The sequence below is a fragment of the Amblyomma maculatum genome, chromosome 2 (genome assembly GCF_055883805.1).
Source record: "Amblyomma maculatum isolate TAMU_Amacu chromosome 2, ASM5588380v1, whole genome shotgun sequence".
Taxonomy (NCBI): domain Eukaryota; kingdom Metazoa; phylum Arthropoda; class Arachnida; order Ixodida; family Ixodidae; genus Amblyomma; species Amblyomma maculatum.
The window spans coordinates 177,794,437-177,810,062 of NC_139345.1; the positions used below are offsets into that span (position 1 = coordinate 177,794,437).

The following is a 15,626-nucleotide window of genomic DNA, read 5'->3' on the forward strand; positions in this document are numbered from 1 at the left end:
GCCTAGGGCACAATGGTGCTTGGCTACACTCGTCACCACGGGGCGAGGGAGGATTGGGGTTGTGGGAGATAGGCGGAAGGGTCCATGGCGTGAGCTACCGCGGCTTGAGCATTACTGAGCAGTGAGCACAAGGTGCTGACGTCGATTCTTGGGACTGCGGAAGCAATAAATAACCTAGCTTCTTCGGGCCTTCAGATGGCGGAGACAGCTCCAGGCAAGCGAGAGGCTGGGTTCACCGGTCATTTTAGCATCGTTCAACCATGCTTCCGCTTTTTTTTTTTCGCTGTTGTCTTCTTTTTATATTGGAAACTGCTGTAGGAAAGAGGAAAGGAATAGCTCTCTGGGACAGAATTTGGCGGGAAAATGAAAGAATGTGTGTGCTTCGCTTCTGGAGAACAAGTTACTGTTTTGTTTACTAGCATTATTTATAGCAAGTAATTTAAAAGTAATTGAATTACTCAGTAGAATTAATTGAAATGTAATTTCATTACCTATTGGAAGCCGTTGTGAGTAATGTAACTTAATTACATTTTTGCGATTTTCAGCAAAGTAATTAGTAATGTAATTTAATTCCTTTTCAAAAGTAATTTTGTCATCTATGCTAATCTGTGCCACATTTTGCTATGGCCTCTCCGTGGTGACAGCGGTTTGCACGTACAGTGAGCACCTTTAAAAAGTAAACGAAAAAAAAGGGGGCCCCCGAAATTCACCTTTGTATACAGCTGTGGGGCTGAAACAAAGAGGCTAACGAAGAGGGTTCTACTTAAGTTGTGAACAACGCAGAGGGCTATGGAACGAAAGACATAGGAAGTGTGCAGAGTGGGTCAGAAAAATAGCTCGAGTCACTGACATTCTAGTGGAAATCAAGAAGAAATGAGCATAGGCAGGACATGTAATGCGAAGAAAGGACAACCGATGGTCGCTTAGGGTAAAATATTGGACTCCAAGGGAAAGCATAGCAGGGGGCGGCAGCAAATTAGGTGGATGGATCACTTAAAGTTCTCATGGGTAAATTGGATGCCGCTAGCACAGGACCAGGTTAATTAGAGGAAAATGGGAGAGGCCTTCATCCCGCAGTGGCTAGTGTCCCGCTGATGATGATGATTGACTACCCAAATTTGACACCATGAAATTATATGTTTACTGTTCTATTTATTGCGACAGTAACAGGGGCCTCGTAGTTCTCTTTGGAATTCGTGTTATGGTTTTGCGTATATGAGCAAACTTCTTTGAAACCTGTTTACTCCTTTGTTTCATTTGCCGGTTCGGTGGCTCGAAAAACACTGGAATCCCAGTTGCTATAACAACAGTGAGTGAGCTTCCTTGCACTCGAATCATAAACGTTTCCTGGGGTTGAAATCCCTTCCTTAATTTAGGACTGGATCCCTCGACCATACTTTAGGACTCGAACCCTCTACCTCCATTCTCTTTCTCTCAAAACATTGACAGTATTACGTGACACAACTTGGAGGGCCACTTCATGCGCACAACTTCCGTGAGAGGATCCGAAGATGAGAATCCGTTTCGTGAGCCATATAAGTCTTTGGCCTTGATAAAAACATTCCCTTATGCTTTTTTTTTTTTTTGCTTCACTTACAGTTGGGTTATTGTATATGTATGTCGTAACAAGTTTTCGATTTCCCCACACTTCTGAACTAAGTTTTTCATTTCCTTACTTTTACACTTCTCTTCCCTTCGACATCTGCCAGTTGGAGCACTAGGCAAAGGGCTTTCACTCATCAAGGTGAATTCGCATAGGCCTCAGCGGATTCTATGATAACATGATACGGGGTCATCGTCCGTACACTAACACGTGATAACGAGCATTTCTTTCGTGCATAGATCCCACGAATGAGTGCCAAGCAAAGCTATAAACAAACCTCCTCGCTGTTTTAACCCTTAGCTGTAGCGCCCCGACGACGTCTCCACGATGTCTAAGCTATGGCGGAAGTATGCTCGAGTCGTTCTTAGCGCCATTGACGTGCTAACGAGCCAGCTGCTCGGCATGTTCCGACCTCCGGCGGGCCCTGCGGGGAGGTGATCCGCCTACCGAAGCACGCAAGGAGTGCGCGAGGCGGCGCCGTTCCGTAAAAGCAGGAATGCCAACCACGCAGCGTGTGGCACGCACTCTGTCAGAGCACGCGCATCGCCGTAAGACATTCCGTCGCCGGTGGTGGTGGTGGTCGTCGCGCTGGTGGGCAAGGAGGGGTGAGTTGACGCATGCGCACGCGTGGCGACGCTGCTACCGTCACCTGCGGCCACCTGTCGTCGGGGGCGCGAGGTGCCCGTGACGCGAGGAAAGGAAGGAAGCCAGCGAAGTGGTGGTGGGGAGGAGAAAGGGCCGCCGGGCAGACCTGTTTCAGCGCCGACCGACCCTGGCAGAGCAGGAGCAGCGGCAGTCCCCGCAAAAGGTGCCCAGTCGCCGGAGGAGAGCCGCGCGACCTGAGCGAATCCGTGCGCGCGCGTGTTGTCGGTGCGTCCGCAGCTGCAGCTAGCAGTGCGTGCGCGTGCACGACCAAGCGGAGGGCCCTCCTCGCCTCCACAACGATGGGACCAGGCCGGCCGAGCGGCCTTGTGCTTTGGATACTTACCGCCACTCTCCTGCTGCCATCGCTTCGGGTGCGCTGTCAGCAACAGCCAGACGGTGAGTGCCACAAAAGGCCGCCGCGGTGTCGTGCGGCTGCTTCTTGCGTCACAGCGGATTACCACACGCGGCACCCGCTGTCAGTGCCAAGATGGAGTCGCCTCCGCTTTAAAGCGACCCGCTGAACACCCATGTCTTCTCAAAGGGTTCGCGGTCCTCTCCTTGGCTCAAAGGCACCGGTCGTACAGGGGCGCGGGTTGCGATCTCGGCGCGTCCCGCACGTGGGCCAACACGTGAGCGTAGTCAGAGGATGAGTGGACGATGCGCCAAAAGCTCCGAGATGTGGATCTATGTCAGCAGTAGTCCGTCCCGCTAGGTTTCTTCCTTACTTAAGCCACTGTGATTGTGTATTTACACTGACACTTCAGAAGCGGGCTCGGATGATGCGCTAAGGCAGCGTCTAAATTCCTGAGAATATGGGACTCTCAAGGTGCTGAAGCTGATAAATGGCAAGTCGTTCAGCAACATTCGGGGTAGAGGGCCAGCAATATACTGCCAACTTTCTTCTTGAAGATCCGGTCATCGAATTTCCTTAACAGCTTTGCATATTCTGAAGCAAAACACCTTTCGGCCCTCGAATACGCGCGTATAGAATTCTTCAACCGTGTTTGGAATGGAGCTATGAAGACACGGTATTATTGTGTTCTTGTGTGGGCTTGTTCAAGGTCAGTGCTCAGTAACTGCTGTGCATAGGACGCCACCGTTTGTAGAAGAAAGTTTGACAGAATCTTCCAGATCGTATTTAATATATTTAAGGCTGATAGTGATCTACAAATTTCTTCCAACCAGACGCGTTGTGAATTACGTGCTTGTGAAGTCACTGACCTCAATAATCGATGTGATGGCTTTCTTGTTTTGTGCGGCGTGCTGTTATGAAAGAAGTTGAGTATTACTGACGGATCCAAGTTATGGCTCGCTTCGTTCGAAGCCTTGAAGTGCTTGTGATGGCTGCGCATCTTGGCGGACCTTGTGTAGCAGGGTGCTCAGTCTTTGCAGATGACGGCATGAATAACAAGCAGCGCCTAGGCTTGCTTGCTGAGGCACCGCGAATGGGGACACGTTTTTGTCTGGATTTTTAGATTGCTCGGAGTTAACTTAGCTCGTGATTTGCGGTTCACTCTCTCAGTGCTTATCATGCGCGCGCATATTCAGTGGCGGTATAGAACAAGTTGTGACACCTAGTCTAATAAAAATGGCCATATACTATATCGCAACCTGCTGCTTTGTGCCGCGCTTCATTGGAGGCGTCGCTGTTCGTCACCAGCAGTGACAACCGCCTGAATGCTATGCACAAATCATGCTACGCCTTGTGGAAAATTTGAATCAAAGCTTTTCTTCAGCATCGTTCAGTGATCATATGGATAGAATGGTGCTAAATTTTCCTATTTTCAGAAGTCTGATGTGTGAATTCTTTTCAACGATAGCCGTTGTTTGAGATACACTGAGCTAGATGATGAGAAAGATCAGTTAAAAGCTAATCGTGTACTTCGTTTTTGCCGTAGCCAGTAAACGTGTCCTGCACGTGTGGTCCGTTGATTGAAAAGCCTGGTCATGAGAATTTCATCTGCGTTAGAAACGTTGGAAATCATCCCCTCGGGAAGTTAGAAGACAGTTCGTTTACTTATTGGGGCAGGAAAGGGTCTCAAATGATGCGATATATTATTCCCTATTAACTTCATAGATGCAGTTTATAAATAAACATGCACTACGCAGCAGTGTATGCCACAGTTCTTTATGAAAGCATCACTTTTAAGGAAGCTAGAGCTATATATAGTGCATCATCCGTACCGGCATAAAACGGCGTCGAACACTCAAGAAAACGACACTAAATAGTGCCACACCAGGCAAAACCACAGCTTCGCCCCATTAGTTTTTAATCCATTTTTCTCTACGAATGTTGGCATAAATTTTGGGGAGTTCACTATCATTCCAGGTTTTTCTTGAAGTCTACTTGAAATACCTAAGATAATTCCACGCTTTTTTTCTTGTGTTATTTCTTGCCTTGTGCTGTGCTTTAGTGATGCTTTATCGGAGACACCCATACTAGTTACATTTGCAAAACCTTAGAATGGTCACAGATTGTTAACGCTACTGTTCTTGCCAGATATGTATCTTGTTTTTTCAAGCACTGCTAGTCGCGCTGAGAACTAATGACTTTGTGCCGTGATTTTTTCTATTTTGTTAAAGTGGGTTGACGAAGGAAAGGGGGTGGATGTCTTCCTCCTCCCTCAATCATTTTGATTATATATGTATCAGATATTAACCGAAGAAGTTAGAATGCGACCTCGGAAAGTATCTGTCAGCCTAAATTATGGAACGAAGAAGGCAATAACTTCGGGCTTTCTGCAGATCATGTATTATAATAAAACAAGCGGGCCCCTGTCAGCACTGCATCAGCTTTTGAAGGAATAAATTAAACGCCGTCTGAAAGTTCAAATTTTAGTAATGTGTGCGTCGATTCCAAACGTTATACACGCAGGCTTCTTCTTGGTCGGCAGTAGCTAACAGCTTCGTATTACCAGGGAGGTAGAAAGTTGGGCGAGTTGGTAATTGGTGTTATCAGCCATCCACTGAGGATTATTTCAGTGGATAATTATATAAGCTCACAAATGCGGCCTGCATCTGCGACGCCGAAACCGCTACTGATGACGGACACATTTGAAGTCGATTTAACGAAGTTGAGGGGAGCCACGAATGCTTCAGTTAAATCGGGAACACCGTTCACTTAATTGGACTATGTGGTGTAGCGACATCCAGAAAGCTTCCGTGGTGTCATATTGGCACAGCGTAATTTCTCCGAAAATGCAACTGCAGCCCGCAAAAGCAATCGCCACCACTGCAGCGTATGAATGGAAACAAAAATGTTACCTCAAGAAGGGGAGTCCCAGGGGAAGACAAATTTATCTCCCAGCAAGGAAGTCGCTGATCTTTGCAAGCAAGCGCTTTGTAAGCAACGACCGCATGGATTCCTCTCAAGAATGCGTTGCGTCCAGCATGTCTCTCGTCCCCTCGTATTTTCCAGCAAACTGCCACAGCAATTAAAGGGCATCCTCTACTTCACCTGCCATCTGGTCGACTCAATTCAGAATTGTAAATGTTGGTTTGTATGGTGCAGATTGGCAAAAGCGGAACGAAAACGCTCCGTAATGTGTCCGTTGTATCCCAATCAGTAAGTATTTGAGCGTTTTTCGCAAAACAGATTAAAATTTCACTTTTTCACCTTCGTTTTGCAAAACAAGCTCGTTAAATCGGGGCAGATCACAAAACTGGTTTAGCTATTTCGACTTAATCAAAGTTTTGGACCCTATGGGAGTCTGAAGGCGAATCGAAATATTTTCGTTAAATCGGTTTTTTTTTTTCATTCGAATTTTGACAGTGTTGGCTTTTCTGACACGATGCATTCAGTAAGCAGAACGTTGGAGCCGTTGAACCACGGCGCCTGTTCTAAAAGTCCGACGGTGCATCATTTCTGAACTGAGCCAAAAATTTCTCGACGCCGCCACAGGACGCACTGTTCGCTCGGCGCGAGAGCTGGGACGTTTACGCTGAGGTCGGTAGATTAATATTCCTCTGCGCGTTTAAAACAGCGGGTAGCGGTGTGCGTGCAGCCGATCATGTGCCCCCTGGCCTCCGCCTGCAACGAGTTCTTGATCTGCGCTAAGAATCTTGACCCCCTCCCTGCTCAACCAGACTGCCCTCCCTGTCTCGGTGGCGTCTACGCTCGCAACCGCTGTCTGTTGCCCGTGCAGTGATTGCGAGGCGTGTCCGACGATAGCCAGCAACAAAGGCAGGCGGATATCTCGATCGCCCTGCCGCGAACAATGGCTCTGGCATGGTGTGTAACGCTGGGCCGCCGCGGAACCAGTTTTGTAGTAGTGGTGTGTTACAGGCGTTGACCGTTCCGGCCCGTCTCGTATCACCCCGAAACGCCATCAGCTGCGCGGAACAGCGGCCGCCGCCATAAAATGTCGGCGACTTTGCGGCGCTCTCGGAAAACCGACACTCAGGCATTGGTCGTTATATAAGCAAGCTGTAAACTGCCTTGTCTTGGCCCTAGCAGGGGAATATGCTCAGGCTCCGTGTCCTGTGCCGACCTAGAAAGCGTCCTGGCAGCCACGAAACTCTGCTGTGATTTTCGGCTCATGTTTGTTGGGAAATATGAAACGCGAATGCCTACCACTGGCCGAACCATAGAAGGGCACGCGGTGTAGGGACTGTAAAGCCGTGGTCCAATCAGAAGTTGCCATCAGAATCCACATCGCTAGTTGACAGCTGCTCGGTTCCGAGGAAAAAAAAAAAGGTTAAAAGAAAATTTCCTCCGGACCACCGTTTGGAATTCACCATAAGATGCTAGAAAAATGAAATGCTAAAGGGGGGGGGGGGGGGGGGGGGGGGGGGGAACAAGGCCTATTTCAAAAGTTTCACCGTTTTGTAACTCTGTATTACCTTAACTGTTCCACTATCTATACTTTCGTCTGACCATATTCGAAGCACCAGGTTTCAAAAGCCGTTTTGTGATCTGCCGCAAAATTGGGAGCATTTTTGCGCTTAAAGTGCGGTTATGACAAATGCCAAAAAGCAGTTACTTGCCTTTGTTCTTGAATGCCTGCGTTATCTTACTAAGCAGGTTTACGTGTCACGATTGCAGTGTGCATGTGTGGGGAAAAAATCTGCGATTTCGATTTAATTTTTGCGCTTATGTTCATTAAGTTCTTCCAAAAAGGCGCTCTGTACGCTGCTTAAGTAAGGAATTATGTGCTTTAGTTGAAGAAAAGAGAACATGGAGAGCATATCCATCAAATTGATGACAAGCAATCGTGACATTAACCAGAAAAGCTCGAGTTTCCCTCAGTAAGAACCATTACGCGGCTGGAATAAACATGCTGCAAAAAAATACGCAGAAACAAGTCCAGCAGAAGCGCGGGCTGCTCTCCTCAGCACTCCCTCTCATAAGAAAAAATGAATGTTGGCTGTGCTTTTTTACCTCAAGTTCCTTTGTTCACAACAAAAATCGCCCTGTTGACCCTCTCACCTCCTCTCTCTACATCCGGCCGTCACCCTTAGGCAACTGTTTGTGCGCGAAGCGCATCGAGGCCCACGAAGAACAGCAATCAAAAGTGAGCAAAGAATGAAAGGAGGTGTCAGACAAGAGTAATTGGTGCAGACACGTAGAAATGCGCTGGCTCGACCGCTGCCTACGATAAGGTCAACGGGGCAGTAACGCCGGCGCGACCGTTGTCTTCTTTGTTTCTGGAAGTCGCTGGATATGTGCACAGGTATATCCTTGGTGGCGATACGCGGCGCAGTTCCCGAGAGAAAGTGGAAGCCGTCTTCTTTTTTGCCGGATGTGTCGCAAGGCTCGGGAAACCAGCTCAGGCGTGGTGCTCCTTTCCCGTTATTTTTCCATTTCTCTCTTACTTTCGTTCTCCTTGTGCGCGTGGCAGAAATGATGAAGAGAGAAGGAAGAAAAAAAAAACACCGCTGCCGTGCACTGCCTCGCTGCAAAGCTGCTTCTCAAATGCGCCTTCAAGCATACACTCTGAAGGAGCCCATTTCCGCCCTAAGCGCATAAAAGCAATGTGCAGCTGCGAGAGATGTCCATCGAGGCGTGAAGAGAGTCAGGGCGGAACCTTTGCAATGAAGTCAGGTGTAACTTTGAATAAAGCCGACCCAGTCGGCGTTATCTCAGCCTGGATAGGTAAAGGCGATCCAGGCGCGCCCATCCGAAATGGCGTCCTGGGACACGCAGCGGTTCATTTTGTTTCTTTCCTTCTTGCAACGGCTCCTTGTCCGGATTTCCAACAACTGAGCAGTGGCGACAAATAAGCACAGGGTGCAACTGACACTGGCTGCTTTGGGGAAGGTTTCGAAGGAACTGGCAATGGCTTCCCTCGGCTATTCTGTCCCCAAAAATATTTTAGATAACAGGAACCACTATTATTCCAGTGCGTGCGCTTTCAGAACTGATAAAATGTTAGTAGCCATCTTTCGTTGTTCGTGTTACAACAGGATGCGTGAACGTAATTACAAACAGGTAGCATGACGAACTTTTCGTTTCTAAACTTGCTTTTTAACTCACGCAAATGTTCTTGAAGATGATTTGTTTTTGGCGTGGAAAGAATTCAAAATCAGGTGTCCATCGCTGGGATTTCACACTGGCGGTCTCACCTGAAGAAGCTACACTTATTATTTCGCATTTTGTTTTTTCTGATCACACGCCATCGGGAACTTTTCAACAAAACTGTTTATGTCACTATTTTAAACACAGCAGCCATTTATTTTTAAATCTACAACGAACGTTTCAGGAACATCATGTAAACTTGCATAAACTATTCAGTTCTTTGCCTTCGTCGTGTTCCTTTACCACGTAAGCGTAGGCGACATTTACGCCTTATTGGGCAGGAAGCAGTGGCCGCCTGACCCTCGCTGCCTTGGTAAGTGTTGAAAGAGCGGTAGGAGGTGCTTCACCTGCATCTCCTGGAGTCATCTTCTGTTTAGTTTATCAACATTGTTGTTGATCTGGCTCTGCGCTGTCGCATTTTTATCAACGACTCCTTAAGTTTAATGCAAAGTGAGCAAAATTTGAAGCGTGTAAAGTCAAGCATGGGGATTAAGCAATTCATACAGTGGTTTCATCGTCTTTGAGTGTGTCTTACGCTTCGCCAATATAGGGTAGGAGATTCCGCTTCGAACTGAACCAAACCAGTCTATCTTAATTTTGCTATGCTAATTTGCCTTTGTTAGCCGCGTGTTGGGCTTGACGTTGGGATAATACAATCGTATCTACAGAGCAAACCATTCTTGAAAACATTTTTTCTTAATGGACGTGCACACTTTTCTCTTGTACTTATTGCTTACGACGCATAACCGTTATGCGGATACAGTCAGAACCTCAGCCGAGGGCTTCAACTCGGCATCGCTTCAGCGCGCGGTATACATAGTGCAGCAGTTTCTATGCGACCATCATTGTTCGAAGCAGCACGGTTTCTTCGCTTCGTCGTCCGACGCCCGACAGGTTAGCACGTGCTCACCGCAGAAGCCGGATCACATGGGGGACTCCGACGGAACGTCGAATCAGTGTAAGCCCATCGCAGACATAAAGCATTGGGGCGATTGTGCGGCGCCGCTATTGTTTTTTTTTTTTTCCCAGTGACGACAGAAATGGGGCTAAAACGACGGCGCTCGCCTTGCCTGGCCGTACTTTGCGCGCGCTGCCGTCTCAGGGACCTTGGGGCGCGAGAGAGGCCGGTTGCAACGTCCGCCGGGACTTTCCAGAGCTGCCGTCATAACCTGTCAGGGGCGTCTCCGGACTGCTTTGCGCGGTTCCGCTTTACTTATTCATCGCGCTGAGGCAACGAGACAAGCTCCGGGTCGCTGTGGGAAACAACAAGCTCACCATCCACAAGGGGAAGCAATGCGCACATCTTGTCCCCGCCGTAGTACTGCATTCACGTGCGAGCATATGTCGTCGCGGCCGGAAAGCCTGCGCCCCCGCTAAGGTGCGACGCTGAGTCGGAAGCCGACAGGATGGGAGGAAGCAGAAGGAGGATGCTGTCGAGAGGTGTGCGCGGTAACTACAAGGAAATGAAAGTAAGCAATACACTGGAGGGTAGCTGCCAAGGTTTGCTACAGTTTCTTTATTTTTCTGCAGGCAGCGGAAATATCAAAGAGGGCGCATCATGAACACCTTAAAAATCGTTACTTCTCAAGTAAAAATACTAGGGCAGTCATTTTTTTTCTGTCATTACTTTTCGCCTAAACCTTTTGCCATCACGAAAAGGGTTTGGAAAAGAAACAAAAGGAGTTTTAGGATTTTAACATAGTTAAACCGAGTACGACGTGTGAAGGCGTTGGCGCACATCTGGAAGTTCACGATGACGATGACAGGAAATACACAGCGCGAGAATTTGTTGCAGTTTAATACGCGGGCTTATCGGTTGCAATGTTAGGTACAATGTCGCTAGATGACTCAGATGGGCAAGTTTTCTTTTTTTTTTTTCCTTCGATGCTGCGGTTTTTTTTTTTAACATTCAAATTAAAATTCTCACTCGAATACTTACGTGCTGCAACCCAAAAGTACCGATACAAAGACTTGATTGGTGACATGTTGCCACTGCCTTTGTATCGCTCATTACACTATCGAAGGAAGGTAAAGAGTTCCTAAAAAAACTTCAGTAGATATTCCAGTGTGATCATCACCAGCAATTTCCTTCTTTCTTTCACAAAGTGGTGTATTACCTGCTACAGTGGGGTTAAAGGTGAAGGGCCGCTTTGTCCCATTGTCGCTGGTCTGTCCGGTTTGTCATAAATCTGAAGCCATAGACCATATTTTTCTTGGCTGCTGGAACAGAGTATTTCTCCGGGATATCTTGCAGAAGAATTCTAGGAAGGGCCTTCCAATTACGAAGTATGGTACAGGGTTCTTGCCTGTGTATAATCAAAGCGGTGTTGCCGTACGTTTTATTTATGTTGCTCTACCTGAACAATGTGTAGAAAACAAGAATAGCTTTGAGTCACGCTGACGTCGACACTCGCTCAGTGAGCGAATATTTCATTGAAAGTGTGACTTACTTGAAAGCAAGTAACAACGTCCAAAGGGAGAAACCTGAACGGATGCCGGTTTCCATACAGCTGGCTAACCTTAAACGCTTTTGGAAGGCTGCTTTACTTTTTCTGACGGTCATCGTGGTATTGTGCTTTGATTGACATTTTCATCCCACTGTATTCCGGACTGCGAACAGGAAATAAAAGGAATAGCCGTGATAGCTAACATGGTTCGTACCCGCTTACCACGAGAAATTCCTGGATTTGGTTAAGTCCGCTCCGCTCCAACGGTCTTTTGTGGCGTAGTGCATTTGCACGGAAAAATGGGGGTGTCATGGACGCTATTCTGCACTGTTTTAAACAGCCGCGCCAGGACACGTGAGCTGTGATATCAAGATCTGGCCTACAAGACAATACTATTGCTCGACTCAGGCGTCAATATGAATGATTTAGCCCTGGAAGAGAGAAATGTGATAAAAGATGCTGAAGTAAGATAAAACGATGGCGAAAAAAAAGCTGGTTTTTCACCCTTTAACAACGTATAATTTTTTATTATGGCAGAAATTTTGTCTCTCTTTTTCCATGACGAGCTGCCTCATGTGATGTGAGAGCTAAGAGATGACAGAAAATTTCGTTCGCAGTCTCCAGCATATGAGACCCTGCTCTAGTAGCTAAGCATCGAAAGAATGAACGCAGGAGAATTCATGGCATACACTACGCGACTAACCTTCCACGCTCCTCATTGCTACACCGTTGCATCAAAATGACGCGCCTCTCCATCCTCCTCAATGCAGTCATGCAGCGCTTTCGGGCTCCTCGCGGTGTCGCTGATATCCATCCGCGTTTCCGGCTGACCTGCAGCGACTCAACAGCGCAGCTGCCGCTGTCTTTCGCCCGCAGGGTGGTCCTTCAAGGTGTAAGGACAGCGTTGTTCGCGCTCTCGCACAGGAACGCGCACATACCACTGTGGCCCTCGTCGATAACAGAACGATCGTTTCCATTGCACCGGAATCGCTGAAGGGCTTTTTACATGTTTTGTTTCTCGTTTATTCTCGCAGATGTTTTCGTTCGATATATTGCGTGAGATTACCAGCAGGGCACGTTAGTCTAAAGGAAGAAAGCTTGGATACTGATGAAATACATACTTATCTACTCTCATTGTGCACGAATCTCGCTGCACATATATTTTAGATGCAAATTTGTGCTCTACCCTTGGTAGTTCTGACGCTGTTGCCGCTGGCTATCGCGAGAGGTCAGCGACTGTCAGTAATATTGAGAGATTACAAGGAGGGAAGACACACATTTCAGTTTCATTTTCGGAAGCGTGGTGAGCTTGTCAAGCATATTTATATGTCCAGTTTAGTTAGTGTAGTTGGTGTAGAAAACGTAAGTCTTAGTTTATCTCGACGTGTATTTCGCTCATTATAGATTAGAGAAACTATTCCGGGCCCATATAATCCTGCAGTCTGCGACATGTATTATTATTCCTTAGAATGGTGACCGCAAACTGTTCATTCGCCCATGAACGATCGAGTGGGACCGCACTTTAGGAAACCGTGAATTTTAGCTGGCGACAACTTCTCCAGCACCGCTCTTATCACTATTCCAATAAGAACCCCTATAATTTTCTGTAAGATACTGTAAATGCCAATTTCTTCTATTCATGTTGTTTTAGTACTCTCTAAACTGTAGTACACTGGTCGCGGCGATGTCCTTATAGTTAGGCAGAGGATTTCAGCTATCTCCATGATGAGCCCCTTTGTTGAGCACTGGGAGGTAGGGATGTTTGAGTGCGTTTCTTGAGAAATATTGATGGCTTTCAGTTTTTAACTTGCCGTAGTCCGAAGATACATTACGACATATTCCTGCTGGTCTGCGGCGTATATATGCCTATTCTTTTCTTTTTCTTTCTCCTTTAACTATTTCTAAGGCGCGATAACGTTCGTAAAAAAATCTTAGAAATTGTGGCCTCGTGAAATAGGAACAAACGAACGTTTTTAGCGCAGTTTTTGACACCGCGCATAAATAAATTGTGCTAAAACGTCGGCTAAAAATGTGCCTTTAACGGCGAATTTTAACGGCATTTTTAACGGTTTTTAAATAACGGCTGGCGCCATTTAGGCGAATGTACAAAATATTTATTGTAATTGAAATGCGTTTTATCACTGCTTGCAAGTACATCACTCTCTCCGTTGAAAACACTATAGTTTCCTGCGCGAAGTTGTGAAGCGCTGGATACATATCGGAACGTGCCATATTTCACAGTATTCGTCCACGAGCTCAAATCCGAATAATGAAGCTGGAAACCTTTAATTTCTTTTTCTTTTTGCTGATCTGCCCATAGGATAGTACCGAACGTAGCAGCCTTTGACAATTGTTCTCTTTGTATAGTGCACCTTTTTTTATGTTGCCTGAGTATGCGAGCCTTGAACAATCCAACTACATGCAGGGTATCTGACGACGTGCGCTGATTTGCGGTTAGCCTGGTAATAATAATTGGTTCACAGGAAAGGAAAGGAGCCGTATTGGTCACACTTGCTGTGTGGACACCTGAACCGCGCCATAAGGGAAAGTAGGAAGGTGGGAGTGAAAGAAAAAAAGAGAGAAAGGGGTGCCGTAGTGGAGGGCTACGGAGTAACTCCGGCCAGCTGTGGATCTTTAACAGGCACTGACATCACACAGCACACGGACGTCACATAGTTTCACCTCCATCGAAATGCAGCCGCCGGCGGTCGGGATCGAATCCGGGTACTCCGGCACAGTGGTCGGGCATCTTATCACTGCACCACCGCGGTGGCCAGCCTGGTGTATCAGTAATGATGTATATAAAGCCTTATCAACCTAAATCTACTGATGAGAATAAAATGAACGAAATACACTCACCAGGCGTTATAAAGAAGAAAAAGAACTGACAACGCCCGGGCATAAGCCCACGCATCCTAAGCTCTTAAAAAGCACATTTCAAACTGTGCTTGACACTGCTGCAATGAAATGACAACCCTAGAAGCTGAATAAAAGGATGTTTTTATTCTTGCTGCAGACGAAATAAAGGAACTGGGCGCAAATGGTGTTTTTTTCTTGCTAATTTGCAAGTGCTGAAAGGCAAGCACAGAAGTGGGAAAAATTGTAATTCCTACTAATGTATGTGCAGAGCAACCTTATGCTTACAGTGTTATTTCTTGCCTTCTTTGTCTCTTTATTTTCTTATATATGCAGCGCCAAAATAACATCTGATTGGAGTCTCGTGGAAATCGGTGTTCCAAAGAGGGGAAACTACAGATTTATGCATGTTCAGGTTTAACCATTTCTAGGCGACCATTACGTTCTTAGCAGGTGGTGTTGCTGAAAACGTTTGATTCTTGAGCCTTACTGTCTTTATTGATGGGCCGCCTCGATATCGCGTAGGGTGGCCAGGTGCTTGTGGCTTTTAGCGACTCTTATATCCCAGCCTACCAGCGCTCCTTTTGTGCAGCTGGGTCCGAGCTGGACTCCGCGATCTCCCATCGCTCTGTGTCTGTTAGTCGCCAATTACGGGGTGGCTGGAGCCTAGAGCAAACGTAGAGGATGTGATGAAAGTCTGCTTTGGGTGCCCCGCAGAGGGTGCATACAGGGGAGAAAAGGCCGGGATGGATATGGGCAAGATGTGCTAGAGATAGGAAGGCATCGGGCCTGTAGCTGGAGCCAGGTTACCTGCTCCAGTTTAGATAGTGATTGATGTGGGGGCGGATACTTGAGTCGTTGCTCCCTGTAGTGGAGAGTAATTTCATTATAGGTAACCAGGCATTCGCGTGCACTGCCTGGGTCTGTAGCTGCCCTGCTCGGTTGACGTGCGCTCGAGCTGTGTTGTGGGCAGCTTCTTTCCCAGGGTTGCCCGCATGAGCAGGTACCCATAAGAGTTCAACTGATCTGGTCAGGAGTTGAATAGAATTGAGAATTTTGAAAGCAGTGTAGCAGTCCCTGGCCCTACGGTGCTGGGATGGTAGGTCAAAGCCGCTTGCGGCGGGGACTAGCCAGCCACCGATTTTTATCTGTTGTAGGCCGTCATTGCACCCGCCACTGCTTTGTTGCTGCGGCGCGCGTCTATCTCTCCCTCTTCTTTTTCCTTCTCTGTTTTCTCTTCTGTACGCACGAGGCAGCTAAGGTGACTCAGCTACAGAGCCAGTAGCAGGCCCGTGCATTTTCTTTTCCTTCTTCCTACAGCCACAACAACAACAGGCATGTGAATCCTGTCTCGTGCGAAATTGGGGATTGCAGTTTTTGAATCACTTGATTAGTATGGCAGTGGTTGAGGAGATTGCCAAGGCGATTGTGGCTTCTTCTGCCTCTAACGAGGATGCATCTTTAATCGAACCAGAAACTACAGGGTGAACTGTGTTGGAAACCACGCTCAAGGCATAGGCTTGATGAGTAGCATATTTTGCAGCGTCCACATAGACTG

At 47.2% G+C, this 15,626-nt stretch overlaps 1 protein-coding gene across 3 annotated transcripts in view; it reads left to right on the top strand.

Annotated features, from left to right (window-relative positions):
• The first annotated feature begins 2,299 nt into the window (after positions 1-2,299).
• The window catches only part of Duox (dual oxidase), a 256,715-nt gene continuing 243,388 nt past the window's right edge, over positions 2,300-15,626 (top strand). The window contains exon 1 of one of the 3 annotated variants that reach the window (XM_084595542.1): positions 2,300-2,644. In XM_084595542.1, the coding sequence (XP_084451668.1) occupies positions 2,548-2,644 (97 nt within the window). In that variant the 5' untranslated portion in view covers positions 2,300-2,547. The remainder of the gene's footprint in view (positions 2,645-15,626) is intronic. The other 2 variants (XM_084595541.1, XM_084595543.1) reach the window with 2 other exon arrangements.